Source organism: Orbicella franksi, chromosome 15, assembly GCF_964199315.1.
Source record: "Orbicella franksi chromosome 15, jaOrbFran1.1, whole genome shotgun sequence".
Lineage (NCBI taxonomy): Eukaryota > Metazoa > Cnidaria > Anthozoa > Scleractinia > Merulinidae > Orbicella > Orbicella franksi.
The window spans coordinates 8,369,835-8,389,016 of NC_138159.1; the positions used below are offsets into that span (position 1 = coordinate 8,369,835).

Here is a 19,182-nt window from a genome sequence, read left to right on the forward strand (position 1 = left end):
TTTTTTTTCACTAACCATTTTCCGACCATTTTCTTTAAAAACTTGCAAAAGGAAATGAGCATCCTAGAACTCACACAGGGGTGTGTTCTATGGTTCCGTTGAATTAATATTTTGTTCTTTTATCAAACATTTCTTTTAGACTTTAAGCAAGGATATGAGCATCCAAGAACTCGTCCTGGATTTCGTGAACGTCAAAGGCCAAGAACTTAGCAGTAAAGTTGAAGAGAATCAATCCATAGAAGCAGATCTACAGCAAATCAATGACATGTGGAACAGCGTGCAAGAGTTGGTGAGCGAGAGAACCAAAGACCTGAGACGCATGGTAGCTGAACTGAGTGACTTCGAAGAGGACCTTGGCCGACTTGGGGACGTTCTGAACTACACGGAAGTGTGCCTTCATGAAAGCGAAAACACAAAGGTTGCAGGATATAATGGACTCCAGAATCAACTTGCTAAACTGAAGGTAAGTTTAAGGGTGCAATGCAAGTTCCGTATGTTGTGTTGTTCGTCGTTACTTCGCGGAATATGGAAGCTAATGTCATCAACACTTATATACATAGGATACCATATGATAAGGAACTGTGATTTCTCTCTGCACGATTCATCTTTCCATACCTTCATCATCCGATTCTTCTTTTCCTTTCCTTTCCTTTTGTCTTTACTTACTGACTCGCATTCTGTCGTTTCCAGGCCGTCGCAAACAGCTTTGAAGGCCACATGGCTCAGCTATTGGATGTACACGAACGAGGCTCACGGCTTCGTGAGCGTTGCAACAGCGAAGGGCGAGTGACGATCGACGGGAAACTACAGACTCTCCAACGACGCTGGTCCGATGTCAAGGAAAAGATCTCTAGCAAAGTGCAGGTTGTAGAGGGCGAGATTGGCGAGTGGTCAGACTTCACGAAGGAGCTTGATCAACGGTTAACAGAGTTACGCAACGCTGATATCAGTTTGGGAACAGCGATTATCAGCACAGCAGAGCTGAAAGTGTTGGAGGAACAGCTAGCTAAAGTCAAGGTTTGTTTCGGCAGGGACGTGAGGTCAAAATTAAAATATTTGAACTGCATCGGGCTGCTGTAAATCCAGCAACGCAACTCTTTTTCTAAACAGCAGTTCGTGAAGCAAAACATTGTGTGAACACCTAATTTTGCACGAGCGTCAGTACAAAGAATTGAACGCTCGCGTGTTTTTTCACGCTAAACAAAATACTGTGACCTGGCCCCTTTAAAGTACTTGATCTAACTTTCTCAAACTCATCAATAATGCATCTTGTTTAAACAATGGAAATCGTGATCATGACGGTGTTTGGATATCTGATCTTATGTAGATTTTTGCGATTTTATTTTTTCCTTCTTTTTAATTTCGATTGAGAAGGTATATCAAACACTGAAGACAGTGCTTGACCACATATCCAACCACCTTGAAGATCGTTAAAAATACTCCGCTACGCATCGTATTTCACCTCTCTTTTCGGTGTTTGGAAATGTGGTCAAACACCGTCTTTCATGTTTGAAATATTACATAAAGTTTTACAAATCCCATGGTGACCTTTTTCTTGATTTCATGTAACAGACGCTTTGTGACGACCTAGAGCAAACCCAGCCTCAACTGGGAGAGCTCTTGACCAATGGCCGCCTGCTGTTAGATAAGGTGCCGGATGAGGACCGGGCGTTCCTGGAAAGCCAATTAAACGCGTTGGAAGAGCTGCAGGCGAACGTGATCCGTAAGTCACTGGCGAAGCAGGAGGAGCTGATTCGATACATCGTTCAGCAACAAGATTTTCAAACGCAGGTTCAGAGCTGTATGCACGTTTTGCAAGAGGTGGAAACGTCTTTGGGCGAGTGGGAGCTGGGCGTGGCGTCGGGACTGAGTGAAATGAAAGAAAAACTGTCGCTTTGTGAGGTAGGAGTCGTGAAGGTTTTGTTGCTGAACAGTTTAAGTAGCAAAAGAAACCTTTGTAGATGTTCAAAAAGGTGTGCAATTTTGTTCAAGTTAAGTTCGTCGCTCTTTAAGGAGCTCAGTCACGGCATCTGGAGTTATTTTGGCCACGTACAAAATTACCTTTAAATAGAAGGAAACCTGAAAATTGTAGTTTAGTAAGATAGAAAACACCAAAGAGATAATAATTAACCATAAAGGAACAAAGGTGGTTAAGGATGGGGAAGATTGACACGGATTACAAACGACGAACTTGAAAAATGTAGCCCACACTTTTTAAGATGCGCTTACCGTGACGTAGCTCCTTTAGGGGGGCGGCATCCCGGCTAATAGGTCGTATTTTATAACTATGGCCAAGAACCTTTTATAAACTGGCTATACTATCTTTTAGTAGAAAGAAAAAGACACCAGAAGCGGTTAGAGATGAGAAAGAATCAAGTAGAAATAGGAACGACAGTGACTTAAGATCCAGTAACCAGAATGGCAATTTTGATATCTTGTCGTACTGTCACAAAATCAAATTTTTTGAACTGTAATCCACTTCCATCTTTGTAATCCTGTACTTCTTCTCCCAAATAGTTGCACGATTTTGCTCTGTAGGAAGTTTTTATCCCGTTTATTTGTATATTTAGATGCATTTGGTGCTATAATATGGAAATTAAGAGAGAGAATTTTCGACAGACAATGGCACTGTCCCTGTAATCCTTATCTATCTTTCTAAGACTTGTCTATTCTTATCCCGTTGTAGTCTCTTTTACCATACGACCCCACACTACACTGACCTGGAAACAATGGTCTCCTCTCCCGCTTTATTACTCAGTTAAAAAACGCGTCTCTTTGTTCTTTGAAAGAAGTCATTCTTTGGTCAAACTCTTTTGGAGAAGTCCTTGGAAAAATTATTTTCGTTGAAGCTTATGTTTGAGCTATTGATATCTGTTTATTGTTTGTTCTTTCTCCAGCCTTTGCTCGCAGAGTTGCAGACGCAAAAGGAATTTGTCAACAATCTCAGTGACAAGGGAAAGAAAATTGTGCAAGACAATCCCCGAAAGAAACGAGAAACACTGGAAAAACTGAGAACTGTTGGTGACAAATGGAAGAGGGTTCACAGAATGGCAACAGAGAAGAAGGACTACCTCATGAAATGCATTTCAGAGGTTGAGACGTTTGAGGTGAAGTACAACGAATGCATGGAAGCTCTTGAGACATTTTCAAGCGAGACAACGGAAATGGTTGATACTGATAAAGATATATCGCATGTCGAAACCTCGGTGGAGGAAGTGCTTCGTGTTGGTCATCGAATCTCGTCGCTTCTTCCAGAAAATGAGCGCGAGATCTTAGAGGCGCGTCTCGAGAAGCTGCGTGTAACGTGGAAGGAAATGCGAGATGTTCGCGATGAATCCGCACGTGTCCAAGAACGCGAAGTTCTCATGGCCGAAGAAGCAAAAGCTTTGGATTCGACGAATCAAGCCTTTGCTCTCGAAGTAGCAGACTTTAGCACGTGGTTAGATGAGGCGGAGAATACTTTGCAGATAGACATGTTTTCCGTTCCAGAAGAAGAACAGATGGACGTTATTCGGAAACAAGAGAAGCTCTATAACGAAATCCAACAGCAGAGCCTGGTGGTATGCGACATCATGGCAAAGGGTAGAAAGGTGTCCTCCCGGATGAACGAGAAGGAACGAACGGTCGTCAAAGAGCAGCTGGAGAAATTGTCTGCACGTTGGAACAAAGTTCGCACGCTCTCCGAGCTGCAGGGCGACGAGATTGAACGCTGTATCGGCGAGCAGTCGGAGTATTACGAGGAGCTTGAAGAATGCGTTGTATGGATGCAGGAAGCAAGCGCCGCTATGGCAGCAGATGGAGCTGATGCCAGCGATGTTGCTGGTGTTGAAGCTGACTTGCAGAAACACGGGGAGCTTTGTCAAGAGATAAAAGAAAAAGAGGACATGGTGAAGTCTGTGATGGAGAAAGGCACGAAACTTTGTGACAAACTGCCACCCGAAGAAAGGGCGGCTGTGATGGAACAACTCGCTCGTGTTAAAGATGAATGGACCAGTCTGCAACAGGAATCTGAGGAAAAGGATAAGGAGTTGAGAAGATGTCTCGGAGAAACCGTCGAAGATAGCAGTGGGTCGTTAATTGAAGACTTGAAAGGCTGTGTGAAAGAAATTGATCAATGGACAGAGTGGATGAAGGCATTGTTAGCTAGGGCTGAAACTACGGAGGAGAGAATTGCGGTGCTCTCAGAGGTGGAAACTCGTTATCAAGAACTGGAGTCTGTTATTGTCAAAGGAGAAGAAATCTTAGGTAAGGTAACGGAGGCACCAGAGAAAGCTCTTTTAGAATCCAAATTACTCGAGCTGAAACAGGATTGGCAGGCACTTAAGATGAAAGCCAGATCTAAAAGACGTCGCGATGGTAGTCAAGGAAGTGGAGTCGAGAGTAAACAGGTCGTGTTCGTAGGGGCGTTAACTGGGCTGAAGACCTGGCTCACGGATGCAAGAGACAGGGCGATCGGGACGAACTCGGCGCAAAGTGTAGATGACTTGCAAGAAGCTTCGAAAGTTTGTGGTGAAGTGAGAAGTGAATTGTTAAATAACAAAGCCCGGTTTGAAGATTTGATGCTGAAAGGAAAAGAGCTGGCTGACGAATGGGAAAACGAAAGTGTTGAAAATAAGGAAGTTGTTGAAGGTCAGCTAGAAGCATTAAGAACTGAGTGGGAAAGACTTGATGAAGACTTAGACAAGCGGGACGATTTACTGCAGGTTTCCACGGAACAGGTTCAGAAGTTAGAGTCCGATTTTGAAAAAGCACAATCAGCTTTGGCGGATGCTGAGTCAAAGCTGAACGATATTACTAGTGTTGAAAACTTTGACACCGTAGATTCAGAGCTGCAGAGCCTGCAAGGAATTCTCTGTGATGTAGAAATGTGCGAAGCTGGAATTGCTTCAATGGAGACAGACGGTCAGTCAATCCACCCAAGCTGTCAAGCGATTCAAGAAGCGTTTACCACTCGCGTTTGCGAGTTGACGGAAAAACTGTTGCATGTCAAGGGGAATGTCTCTAGTCAGATTCAACGAGAGGAAGAAACACTGAAGCAGCGAAACAAGTTAGCAACGGAACTATTAGAATGCAAAGAGCTGATCAACAAAGTGGAAAGTTCTGCAAGGGAAGAGCTTAAAATGGAGAATATACTGCTTTTAGAGGAGGGTATGGTGCTCACAAAAGAAGCTGTAACATCGGCGGAGAACGCTCTGGCTTCTTTAGACGTCAAAACTGAAGAATTGCTCAGCAAATTAAAACCATCTCAACAGACGGCTTTGCAAGTAGAAGTGAACGATTTAAAGTCGCACTGGGATTACATCGGAGGAAATGCCAGTGATAGGGTTGGAAGTCTGGAAAAACGTCTAGCAACTGTTAAAGAGTTTGGCCAAGAATTGGAATCTTGTAAAGAGTGGATTGAGAACTCTAAGGATGAAATTAAACGCGCAGAGCTCGTTGCGGGAGATATTCTTTCAATGGAAGATCAAGTTGCACGGCTGAAGGCTGTTAATACCGGGTGTGCATCCCCGGAGAATGTGGCGGAGGTGCTGTTAAGGAAAAGCGAAGCGGTCTTCAAAGATGTCAGCTATTCGGAACGGCAAATGTTTGAATCCCAACTGGCCGAGTTAAAGAATTCTGTTGAAGAAGTGCAAGAGCGATCAAAAGTGGAATTGGATAAACTCGAAGGAAAGCTTCGCGAGAACCGTGTGTTTCAAGAAACGTATCAGGATTTGAAGTCTTGGATTGAGAACGAGGGGAAGTTGGCAGAATCGTGCTCTGGACAGGGCGACGACTTTTCGGTAGAGACGCGGGTGGAAGAACTCGAATTGACGCAACAAAAGCTTGAGTCAAAAGAGAACGAAATAAAACTTTTGCTAGAGAACGCTGCCCGATTAACGAACAATACGGATGAGAGGGAAACTATTGAGTCTCAACTGTCATGTTTACAGAATTCTTATGCGGAGTTTAAAAGCAAAGTTGCGGACGAGTTGATATTATTGCAGAGTGAAAGTGATAACGTCAAAGAGTTCAAAGCTGAGTTGCAGCAATGCAAAGACATTGTTCAAGGAATTGAGAGCATTGTGTCTTCTGACCCGCCTTGTTTCTCTGATATCGAAGAAATGGAAGTTTATGCCGAGGAGCTTAAGAAAGAATTCGAAGACGCTTTAGCCCAAAGGTCCGTTATTTTTCAGCTTGGAGAGAAGAAGGATCAAGTGGCAATGGTGGTGGACGCAACTGAGGATTACGCTCAGGTTGTTGATAAATGGAAAACATCGCTTGCTCGCTTTTCGGAGAAGATAGCTGAAACAGAGCGCAGAATTGCCTTGGAGAAAGAGCTCAACGAAAGCCTTGAAGAAGTTTCTAGCTGGGTGGATAACGTCGAGAAAGAAATCTCACTCGTCTCCGGGCATGCCCAAGAGGTGGAAGAAGTAGTTGGTCAAGTCGAAAAGCTGAAAACTTTGAACAACGAATGCGCCTCGTACGAACAGTTTGTCGAAACACTACGGAATAAAGTGGAAGATTCTCCTCTTGAGTCAGAGGACTTTAAAGTAGGACAAGAAGATCGGCTCAGCTCGTTAGAAGCCAGGGTTGAAGAAATGCACAAACTTTTGGCGGCAAAGCTTGGCGACGTAGAAGACTGTGTCAGCGACGTCAGTGAAGTCACAGAACAAATATCTTCATGTAAAGAATGGCTCTTGCAGAAAAAGGAAATGATCGTGGGCGGGAAGGAGGATTTTGGACTTCGGAACGTCCCGCAGTTGGAGGAAAAGCTTGTCGAGTACCAAAAGCTTAACAGCGAGGCATATACTGTGCTTCACGATATTATGCAAGCTAAAGAAAAGGTCGGTCAAGGGGTTGGGAAAGTTTCTAGTTCAATAGAAGAATCGCTCTCAAAGGAACTGAACAGTTTGTGTGACACTCTGTTGGGATTACATGAAGAATCGGCTGCTAAGTGTGTGCAGGTGGAGCAATGTCTCGGTGGAGTGAAAGAATTTCAAGATGAAGCTTTACGTTATGAGACATGGCTGCAGGAAGCTAATAACGTCATGCAGAGATGTGCAGAGAAGCCTGTGGGTTTAGACGCTCTGGCGGAACATTTGGGCGAGTTGAGAGATCTGCAAACCGAGATCAATGAAAAACAACAGGAATTCCGTAGCTTTCTTGAGAAGAATAAAGATCTTGTCGCGCAGAGCGGAATTCAAGACAAGCTAACAAAAGCAAGCGACGATTTCGACGACCTTAACAAGGAACTCCCGCAGGCCTTGAGCAAAACAGAAGCGACGATCGACAAATACAACGAATGCAGTAGACAGCTTGAGGAGTCGCTAGAATGGTTAACCAAAGCCGCTGTAACTGTGGATTCAGAAGCGACGTTTTCCTTGGACGATTCCAGCGCTGAAGAGCAACTTGCTAAGTTGCAGGAGTTGCTGCCAGAATTGGAGACGTTCGCAGCTAAGATTGCGCGCATCGAAGAAAACGGTGAAGCTGCGAATGTTGTTGGAGAAAGCGGTATGGGTGAGCTACAAAGTAAACTTGATTCCGTCAGAAGGAAATGGGAGGCACTCAAAGAGGACGCGGCTAAGAAAGAGCAACGTTTGAAGGCATTTGTTCAAGCGAAAGAGAGCTACACCGCGTGTGCAGACAACTGCAAACGGGCTTTGGTTGATTTGAGGAAATCTTCTGAAGAAGCGTGTGAATATTCAGTTGTACGAGGCAAGTCCAACGCCCAGCTGGAAGCGCGGAGGAAACAGCAAGAGAAATGCCAGGAACTGGAAGAGCAGATACGTTCGTTGGAAGAAGCAGGCGATCACGTGACGAACACGTGCGAGGAGCTAAGAGAACCGATTCGAGAGCAATTGAAGCAGATTAAAAATGAATGGCAGAAGATCAACACGGAAACTGCAATTAGGCAAGAACAACTGGAGTCTTGGATCAGTGAAGTCGGAGACATTCATGGTGATGTGGACGCTTGTGTAGCTCGTGTGAAGACGTTACACGACTCTCTTCGAAGCTATAAATCAGAGGGAACTGATATACAAACTGCAAACGAAATTCTCGGCCAGCTTAAACAAACGGCATCAGAGCTTGAGTCAGAGAAGAGTAATGTTGATGGTCTTGTAGAGAAAGGAGAAATGTTTCTCACAAAGCTTGACGCAAGTGAAAAGGCAGAATTGGAAGAATTGTTCCTAGCGTTACAGACTGCATTTAACGAAGCGGAAAGGGATTCTAAGGAGAGAGTTCGTCAAGCAGAAGAACGTATCAACGACATTATTGAATTTGACAAGGAATCCGCACGCTGCGAAAGCTTGCTCACAATTTATCAAGCGGCAGTTCCAGTTGATGTGTCTTGCACAGTGGAAACCCTGGATGATCAAATGGGAAAGCTTAGAAGGCTCTACGGAGATATGGAATCACGTGAAACACACATGGCTACGTTGCATGAGAAAGAGGCTAAGCTGTCATCTGATGACGCGACGCAAAGCGGGCGTACTACCCCGGATGGAAAAGCCGGGCAGCTGCAAGGAGACTGGGGAAAGCTCAAGGCTTCGGTAGGAGAGAAGGTTCGTGAGCTTGAACGGTTAGCACAGACCAAGAAAGACTTTGAAGACGACTATGAGTCATGTCTGGCAGGCGTCCAAGAACTTGAAACGGCAATTCTTGCACGGGAAAGTGATCGAGGACCTGTAGAGATGCGAGTGGAACGAATGCAGGAGCTGTGTTCTAGAATCAAGTCGTATCGCAACAAGCTTGATCTGCTTACAGATCGATGCGATGAACTTCCAAACGTTGCCTACGAGCAAAAAGATCTTGATCCCAGACAAAAGCTGAATTCTGTTGTGAAGAGATGGGAAGAAGTGAAAGATGAGGCCCTGGGTAAACTAAATGAACTTGAGAAAGAGAAGTCGGAGGTGCAAACTCTCGCGCAAGGTGTTGAAAACTTACAGCACTGGATACAAGACGTGCCTGGTCCTTTCATTGAAAAACATATACCACCAGTAATTCAGAAAGCTGACTTGGAAAAAGCTCTAATTGCTAACACGGAATTTCGTTCCATTGTCGAGACGAAGGGCAATTTGTTGCAAGAAATATTGCTTAAATCTGGTAACATCAAGGGCGACGGACCAAATAAAGATAGGATTCTGAGCGATCTTCAAGATGTACTAAGGACTTTGGAAGATGCTAAAGGAAAATTGGCAAGTAGGGATGGCGAGATAAGAGGCCGCATGAAACAGCATGCCAAGCTTGCAGCGGACCTAGATCGCATTAGAGATTTGTTACAAGAAGTCAAAGGCCTGGGCTCTGAGCCTGTGGAGTTTGAAGGTGAAAACTGGATTGAAGACGCCATTACCTCGAAGAGAGTTGCACTGGCGAGGCTAGATTCCTGTGAGCTTCTTCTAACTTCCGTAGCTGAAAAAATTGTTAAAGGGGGAGCTGACCGAAGGGATGTCGGCGACACCGAGATTGAAAGTGATTTCCGTTTGTTGTTCGAGGACGTGCATGCAGCGCAACAAAACCTATCCAAGGAAGTATTGCAACTGGAAAAGTTGCGTGATTTTGACAGCGACTGCGTAGAGTTACTGACGTTGTACGACAATCTTTCGACCAAAATTTGTGCAGTTGATTGTAACGCCATCGCCGAAAAAGGTGACGTTACACACACTGAAGAGGAACTTGCAGTATGTCACGCAGTTGATCAAGAACTCTCTGAAAGGGAAGGAGATTACGAAGCGCTGATAGAAAAGGAGAAGGAGACGTTATATTTTTCTCCGCTCGACAAGAGAGAAGAGTTGGTAACGCAATCTCATCAACTGAAACAAACTAGAACTACTTTACAAGAGTTGATACATAAGCGCATCGACTGTCTGCGAGATCTCGTAGCGGAGCAACAGACCTTGGAAGGCTGGCTGAAAACGGCGGGAATTTTAATCAAGGATGGTACATCACTATTGGATAAGAGCGATGACGGCTTCACGCTCGACGATGCCCGGATGTCTGAGAAGTCCCAGGCTCTCGCCGCCTTCATCGCCAAGTTCAGCGAGTACGAAGTGTACAGTGAAACGTTTCAGGGTAGCGCTAAAGCGCCTGAAGTTGCGAGGGTGAAAACGGAGATTTCAGAACTGAGGAAGCAGTTGATGGACGTTGAGAATGAGTTACAGCAGTTTAAGGACCACTGCGACATGTTCGAAAGCGAGGCTGTGGAGGCCGCGGCGATATTTGAACGATGTACCGCGGACCACCAAGTACCGGTTTCACTGAAAGAGGCTCAAGAGGAGTTGGCCAACGTGAAGGTAAGTTGATATTTCAACTTTCAATTTGAAATATATATTTTCCTAACTGGCAGTTGTACATTTGCTGTTAAGGCAATTTTGACAATTTATCGGTACATCAATACAGCTGGGAGTTAACCAGATACGATCGAGTAGCTGAATTTCGATGAACTGTCGCGATTGTCTACATATTTTTGGTTTCAACATTCTATAAACGTCGAATTTTAGTAACTTCACGTTGTTACTTTTCAGCTTGCTTAGAAAATGTACCAAATTGTATAACGCAAGTGCAAATTTTTTACCACTCATTTGACCCTTGTTTGGTTACTTTTTCGTCGCTGTTGTTGTCTGTTTTCTTTTCTAATTCTTGTTGATTTTTAACTGTATTAACTATTTTTCGTTACTCTTGGCACCAATCAGCTTCAGAATGCATAGGAGTGGCTTAGCTTTCTTATCATTTAGGGAACTCTTTCACGTGGTCGTCGTGGGCCTCGCCCTCATGTCGAGTCTTCGGCGACATTTTAAGAAGCTGTAAATAAATTTGTGCAAAACCTCAAAGTGGCACTGCTTCCCTTTGCCATTTACAATCCAGCTGAGAAACTGCTGGCGGGTGGAGTTGCGGGGCAGCTATGTATAACGCTGTGCGAGTCCACGGTCGTAGGGAGTATGGCTTTAAAATTAATAGGATACGTATTAAACGAGGAATTCACCCAATATGCAAATAGTCTACAATTCTACAAGTACTGCACGTTTATGATGTACAATTGTTTCAAGTCAAAAAGTGTGTAATCTGACTTCGTGGCTTCACGGTTTTGCGTTCAAATTTAAGACCGATAAATTTGTTGTTCCACCCATTATGGCTCAGAAGTCACTTTGAAGACGAGCCAATAACCAGACAGGCTGTATACTGCCGTTAAAAAGCGTTTTTGTCAGTAGTTATTTTAAGTGACCTCTTCTCCTGAACTTATCCGCGCTTCTTTCATGTGCAGCACTCGTATTGTTACAGAATTCCGCCTTTACAGACGGAGAAAAAAGAGCTTTGCTTCACAGATGACGCGATATTTAAAAGTACTCCTTACGTTACTGTCAGTAAGAGTAAATTTGCATCTCCCTCGTTGTTTGAATTTCAAATGAAGTCCGCTCTTTCTTCGTCTTTGTTTTCAAAACAAAAGCACAAGTAATTGGACCTTTTATTACTGCGAACAAACTACAAAGCGACAATTTAATACACCATGGAATTGCCTTCGAAGAGATTTGCCAATGTTCTTAACAAGTTTTTACCATGATGAATATGATTCCAGAGATTTTCTATTTTATTTACTTGGAAGGAAACTCGGTGAGTAAGCTTAAAACTTGCTTCCAATTGCTGTCGGCTAATGTTTTTGATCTGCGGGAGAGCGCTCGCTAAAACAAACTAACCTTAGTAGTCGCCATGGTTTGCGAGACAGTCGTGAAATATTTTAACCTCCTTATCGCTCAATTATCATATATCTGGGCTTGTGTAAGTAGGAGGGAGAAGCTAATTTTGAATATTCATACTTTTCAGAAGATATTTTTGTATTGTTTGCATGATCGTACGGTGAATAAGTATGGCGTGTACTGGGAAACATAATTTAACAGAATACGACAGCGACTTTGACTGTGATGTTTAGTCTCCTTCAACTAGTCAACTGGCTTTTGGAAAAAAGTAGGGTCCTTGGTGACTATTTTTTCTTGTTCAATTAACTTCTCGAATTTGTAAATTTATGATTCTAACACCTCAATTTGTTTTTAAAGCCGAGAACAACAGGCTACGTGAGGCGAAGGTTAGTGAAGTTCAAATTGCTCCGGAGAATGTTTCGCTGCGATTCACACGAGGTTTCTTTTTAGTTTAACTACTGTTTTATTACTTCGTCCTCGTCACTTAATAAACAATGGCGTAAAGAAACTACTTTCACGACTGTAATTGTCGGCTCAGTAAGTCAGTGGTCCGTATGGACTAAACGATCAACGTGACAGATTGCGATCTTCTGAGGCAACAGGGAAAGTAGCTCTAGGTTTACTGTAGATTGTAATTATTATTCATTCAGTTAGAATTGAGATTTTCGCGCTTGAGGGTTATAACCTTCCCTTAGATACTCTTACGCGGAGATTGCCATATTTTCAAAGATACAAACTGTTGTTGTTAAGTACGTAAAGCTGTTGGAAACTTCTCCGATATCAGGATGTTGACCGGCGGTCCCTTTGCGAGATGTTGTTTACCGGTACTTAAAAACTTGTTTATCTTTCGCTGGTCAAATACTGGTTTTATCTTGACCTCGTGTTCTTGTCGTGCCTGCAGGTAGCACAATATATCTTCCCAATTTGATGACGGATTCTTTTTGCGGAAATGGCCGCATCCGAAGTTTTTTAAAGCTGTCGTGAGACAAATCGATTATACGATCTTATTAATTTTTTTTTTCTGGTAATTTTAAGCTAAGTTCTTATTTGAATCAGAATTCTTTTCGAAACCATTTCAGTCGCGGAGTTATCAGTATCCTCTTTCTTGTAAAAGTAAATCTTAGCCGAGCGGGTAGCTGACAAAACTCTCAAATTTCCGGCGCAAAGTTATTGCCTGAACTTGTCTAGGTCTTCATTTCAACCTTTCTGAAAAAATGCGCATTCATTCACGACTGTGGCCGATTTTGTTTCCTCTTACAAGTACATGTATACAATTTCGTATGTACTATGTCTTTTTGATTGTCACGCAACCACCGTTTCTGCTTGTCACGCATCGGCTGCATAGAGGCTGTTTATGACACAGTGGGGCGCATGTCCTAAACCGTTTTTCTCTACCTTTGTACCAGCTGTATCCTTCGTTGTTTGTTTTCGTTCCGTCATTAATTCTTTGTTATTTTTCTTCTTTTTTTAGTTTTCCTTTATTTGAAATTTATTTAGTACAGCAGGAAAATGACTTGAGGTGTCGTGACACAGTGTATCATGCAGATTTGGCATTGTCGGGCATGTGCCAAAAATAGAAATTATAAATTAATTTTATTGACTGTCGTCACTTATTTCCCGCGCAGGATTTAATAAAAGAAGTCGACGGTAGAGAAAATACCCTGAGCACGCGAGGTGAACTAGTCAGCGGCAAACTGAATGAACTCGAACGCGAGGAGTTTGAAGAGCGGCTTCGAAAGCTGAGAGAAGAATGGCAAACAGCGAAAGAACAGTTGAACGTACAGCGGGAACTCTTGGAAGATGGCATATCAAGCTGCCAGAAACATCTTGAGATCGTGGAGCAAGCGACGTCGAAAGCGAAGGAGATTGATCAACTGTTGAGCGAGATAACAGCCGCGAAGGAGGAAAACATGGAGACGGTTGAGACGAAGACTCAGGTATTAACGGTACTCGTTGTTACGTCCGTAAATATTACAATTTTATATAATTCTACGCAGTGTTAAAACACCAAACGTTCAAGCGAATGACTGGTTAAACACCGTTGTCTAGAGAAATTATATTTTCTCTATCCTTGACGAAATAATGCTACTTTGAATTAAACCGCTGCTACTGTGTTTTAGAATATTGAGCAACAATCTATATTTTTCATATTTTTTCCGCTCTTTTGACACTGTCATGTTGGTAATATTAACATCCCTGATCGTCAATCTGCGTTTCATTTGTAATGTCTGAAGCTGTCTGGTCACAGATCATGTACGCTTACATTTATTTTGCATATTTAAATCTAATGCTTAATCATCCCGCTAGAAACATCCTGTTTCAGTTGATCCTTCTAGAACTGTATATTTTTCGGTGCCAAAAACCTCGTCTGCCTAATCGAGAATTTTTACTTTCACATTTATTTAACTCTGTTCTAACTTTTCCATTTCTATTTTACCGAACCCGAGCGAGATGATTGATATAAACTCAGTGATGGAAATGTTTCAAACACAGTGTATTCACTCGTACAAAACATACGAAAATTTGCATTTGAAGTTGAAAGTGTTGTCATTTCCTACTGATATTAAGGCTTTTGTTGCGCTGTGCTTACACTTTGTTTATAAACGAAGACAAAAGTACGTGCGCGTCGCCTGAATATATTAGTACTAAATAGCGAACGGCAGCCTTTAACTCAAGATAAATATCACGAATACATGTCTTTCATAGTCATCTTTGCGGAAAGCACCAAGAACTCACAAATAACTTATTTGACAGCAAGCCCCTTTAACCTATGCCTGATATCACTAATTATATTTCTGGGTGAAGTTTTGGTAAATGACCTAACCATTACTATTGTGATTTCATTTAGTTGCCTCACCTTTCGTGATAACTTCATTTATTTTTCATGAATTTCACCTTGTGAGCCGATATCGTGTTGAAGAAATTAAAAGATAAATTATATATTTTGTTATCTTCCCGAAGATCTGGCCTTCATATTGTCTGTTTTAATAGAAGTTAATACTTGAGTAAATGATAAAGCATAGTACTGTAATAAATAATGTTTATTATATTTATATAACGGAACAAACACAGCATAATTTCTGATCGAAGGCTTTGAACGCCGGCAACCTGAATAAAAAAAAATATCTAATGCAAACCAAGCGGTAAGAGCGGAGGCCATATACTTAGCTAACGCTCGAGTGCTGGCAGGGTTAACTGCATGTCTAGTGTTTTGGGCAAGACATTTTCATCTTCCAGTTTCGAAGCCAGGAAAGAGAACTACGAAAGTACAGAATGATACAGGGAGAATTTTTTGCTCTGCCAGGCGAATGGGACGGAAAACTCACCAATTGTTTAAGCTCTGTTTTATTAGAAACTTGCAAATGCTTGTGTTTGCCTTTACATACAGTTCAAATTTGCAGCAAAACGCTGTCACCTTATAAGCTTCCCACAGGCATGTCTACCCAGCGTAAGTCGATCCAAGATGTCGCCAGCTAACATTGTCATACCTGGTATAAAATGATAACTGTTGTTTTTTTTAAATTTCGAATTGTAATAAGAGTCACACCTGCCGATCTGAGAGTGCTCTTGGGATATTGTCTTGTAGGATTTAAGAGAGAAATTAGAGATCTTCGAATCTCTCATGGCAAGTATGACGGACCTCGCCGCTACCGTGCCTTGGAAAGAAACTACCGAAGTCTCCACCGAGGCCAGCCTGGAAACCATCCGAAACGACGCCAGACGAAAACAGCAGGAATTGCACGAGACTATATCGTTTCACAAACAGTACAGAGAGGCTGTTGGAAAAGCAAGTGATTGTCTACGCGAAATTGAACAGAAATTGGCCGAAAAGGAATCGCAAGATAACGGACTGCAAAACAGATCCTTTTTCGAGGTACGTGCTTGATATTTTTGGGATCACGCGCCAGGGAAATATCGCGCGCGGTCAATACCGTCTTATAGACCCTTTTCATACATGGCTGTATGCATTTAAATTAGCCTCACTAACTCGTTTGAGAGTAAAATTCTTGATCGTGCGGCGTTTTGGGGTGTCTTGACTTCGGTTTTATGGCAGTTGACGTTAAGAATGCGAAGTTCATAAACTACTTTTAGGAGTTTGATCACGTCGTTATGGGCTTCTTGCGATTTTGCATAAACTTCTCCTTGATCAGTACTCGAACGTATAAGTAATAATTTCTGAAGAGTTGTTGGGTGTATTGCGTCAGTTTATTAAAGATTAATAGAAGGAAATGCGAATTTAAAAAGCGTTCGACTCCTGTTTACTCACTGGGTGTCAATTTCTAATAAACGCCAGAAGCAGCTGGTTCTTTTGGCATAGATAACCAGTAAGAGGACAGCACTTAGACATTACAGTCGCACTTAGTAGTCGGCGTAAAATGTTATACTAGCCCTGTGGTCAAAGTTTGGATAACGCTATGCGAATAAGTCCATATCCGTCGAATGAACCACTAAATCACCAAATCGCCATCGGATAGCGCAGTTTGTTCTGTCCACAGTTATCCACTGGATAGTCGATTTACACGAAGCCACGATCGAGATCGTTCGCGGCTTCGCCGCTCACAATTGCAGCTTTGCCACGAAAACAAAAAAAAACCACTGGCACCTAGGGTACTTGAAAGAAGAAGACTCGCGAATTTGGGACATTTCGCAGCAACAGCGACAACTTCAAGACGCACTGACCCCGCAGTTCCCGCCAAAATCATTTTTGGCGGCAACTGCACACGCAGTGCAATACGACAAACGGCAAAAATTGCCTCTGATTTTGTTATCTTTTCCTCTAATCCTTAAATCAGTTCAACACAAAAACAGAAAAAAAAAATCTCCTATTGAGAGAAAATACAAATAATCTCACTTAAGTGTACACACGGCTAAAAAAAACAACCGCAAAAGTTTAATTTTTGCCGTTTGCCGTTTGCGGTAACGCCATGCTCGACCTCTCTATTGCTTAGCAGCGTAAGTGACGAAAATCGCGGGGTGGGATCATTTTTGCCCTGGACTGGTACTTCAAATACCACTGAATCATGAGCTGTTCCCTGACCGTTATTTCAGTCGGAAGTGTAGTTTAATTCATGAAATAGGAAACGTTTCATTATTTTATCTCCGCAGGAGTTCCAACAGAAACTAGATGACGTTGCTCCTCTTCTCCAGACCGCCAGTGAGAAAGGGAAGCTATTGGCTATGATGGAGCCTCACGCAGTTCGAGGAAAGAACGAAGTGCAGTCCAAGCTCGATGAATTAAGCGGCAAATGGGACGAGCTGCAGACGAAGCTTAGCGAGAAAATAGCCGAGTCGGAGGAGAAGTGCGAAGCAGTTACTGCTCTGAATAACGAGGTCGAGACTGTATCCAGACGGTTGGACGAGCTGGCGGCCTCCACTGAAGATTTGACTACGGCTACTTACGATACTGCTAACGTCCTGGAACACAGAGAAAACTATGAGGTAAGATTGTTGATATAGCGCCGTTTTCACGAGGCGTCACGGCAGCCATATTGGGTGCGGTGGCCATGTTGAGGTACCAAAACAAATCCTGTAGGAGTTGAACTCATTCTTATGTTAAGACTTTCTTATGTTCCAATAAATGTCTTTTCACGTAAAATGGAGCTTGTATGACGGTAAGTTTTGATCTGACGAATAGTGAATTTATTTTTGTCTTCTCCAGCGTTAATCCTTTGAGTTCCAAATCAAAATGATGATTCTCTTGGCTAGATTGCATAATTCTAAGCTAGGTTTTTTTTGAGTCCTCGTCGGTTGTTAAGTGCTCAGTTTGTACCTTGGAAAATATCGAGCGCGCTATTGTACTGTAAGCCTCTTTAAGGCATTTCGAGTACGACCTCATGTCTTGTGAGCTCTTTGCCCTGAAATTCTATTTTTTTTCTCACAGCGTGTTTTCAACATGCCTCTTTGAGGTCGCTCAGGACTGAGTAGTTCAGACTAAAACGTAAAGCCTTTTAAGCTCAACTGCTCATAGCTCTCGGCGCTTAGCTGCGGTTTCTGTAGTATGAAGCGGTTAGGAGTATTGTTTTCCTCCCCTCCCCCCTCTGGATGGGACGCTCGTCCTTCGCAGGTTCCATTGCAACTAGCGTTCTGCTAGTTTGTAGCAACAGTTCGGTTCGCAAGTACCAGTAATACACCTGAGTGGAGAGAGAGGCACTGCGAAAGTACTGAAAGTGTCTTGTTCAAGAACATAATGCAATGACCCTGGCTAGGGCTTGAACCCGGAGTCCAGCGCCATGTTAGGCCACCGCACCTCCAAGGACTGACTAAGATTAATCTGGTTTATTTTCTTCTTGAAGTCTATCAGCAAAGAAGTTTCCGACCTCCAAGGATCCGTTGAGGACCTCAGCAGTAGATGTCAAGAGCTAATGAGCTCCGTCTCGTCCAGAGAAAGCGAGGAACTCGGTGAGCAACTAGTCACACTCAAAGCCAAGTGTGAAAACCTTGAAGGTCATGTGGCAGAGAAGGAAGAGGAGTTCGAGGAGACACTGTGGAGATGGCAGGAATTTCAGAGTGACATGGATGCTTGTTTCCGTAATTTGGCCATGATCGAAAAGTCTTTGGATTTTCAGTCTCTAGATGATGGAGAATTAGAAGATCGCCGAGAGACACATCAGGTCAGAGTTTGTCGCTTTTCTTGTCAGAACCTACGCCACGAAAAATTCTTACAGTTTGTTGTCTTGGGCCCCGGCAACACTACGCCAGAGAAATTTGAAAACGGAGGTTTCACTCTGAAAACGCATCAAATGTTTCCCGTCTACACTACGCGGGAGGAATTTAAAAACGCAACAATCACCGTCCATTTTGGATTTGTGTTTGAGGAAAACTCGGTCAGGCAAGTCATATGATTGTCGTGACGCCATATTTTTCGAAAAGCTCCTTTTTCAAACTGTTTTCCGTCCACACGAAAATGAAAAGCCGGCGTTTTTAAATTCCTCCGTTTTGAGGGGCGTTTTCGAAAAGCTCCGTTTTCGCGACGGATTAGTGTGGACGGTAGGCCAAACCGTAGAAATAAAATTCCTCGGCGTAGTGTGGACATTGCCTTAACTCACCAAAGTTGTTGCTCTGAATCATTACCGACGCGTGTGGTATGATAAGCCAATCAGCTTTCAAAGCAAAGCAACATAACCAGTGCCCGGTGCGGGGAATGTTTCTGCAGCTGAACTTGTGCTGCTTGCAGGTTGCTTTGGTTTTTAAATCAATCAAAACTGGGTATTCTCATATTTGCGATCATGGAGTCGTACAGTGTGTGGCCCTGTGTGCCTACTGACGGATTCGAAATGATGATCAGATGATACAATGTTACCAAAAGGAGATTGTGATTTTCTTGCGTTTTGTTTTGAAAGTTTGATATTCCCATAGGAATCACACAAGAATATAGGTTACGTTTATAAAGTGGAGTAAATAGTAACGCATTTCAAGGAAAACAAAAAGCAAATAAAACAAAACAAAAGCAAAACTCTGAAAAAAGTTAAAAAGAAAAAAGGAAAGAAAAACAGAGAAGAAAAAGAAAAAATGA

The 19,182-nt window shown here is 42.9% G+C and overlaps 1 protein-coding gene across 4 annotated transcripts in view; it reads left to right on the forward strand.

The window, feature by feature from the left end:
• The window catches only part of LOC145470061 (uncharacterized), a 91,433-nt gene that overhangs the window by 45,245 nt on the left and 27,006 nt on the right, over positions 1-19,182 (forward strand). For all 4 annotated transcript variants that reach the window (XM_081453891.1, XM_081453892.1, XM_081453894.1 and 1 more), the window contains 8 exons: positions 140-463; positions 691-1,017; positions 1,573-1,902; positions 2,898-10,271; positions 13,295-13,606; positions 15,256-15,543; positions 16,776-17,108; positions 17,963-18,280. In XM_081453891.1, the coding sequence (XP_081310017.1) occupies positions 140-463; positions 691-1,017; positions 1,573-1,902; positions 2,898-10,271; positions 13,295-13,606; positions 15,256-15,543; positions 16,776-17,108; positions 17,963-18,280 (9,606 nt within the window). The remainder of the gene's footprint in view (positions 1-139; positions 464-690; positions 1,018-1,572; positions 1,903-2,897; positions 10,272-13,294; positions 13,607-15,255; positions 15,544-16,775; positions 17,109-17,962; positions 18,281-19,182) is intronic.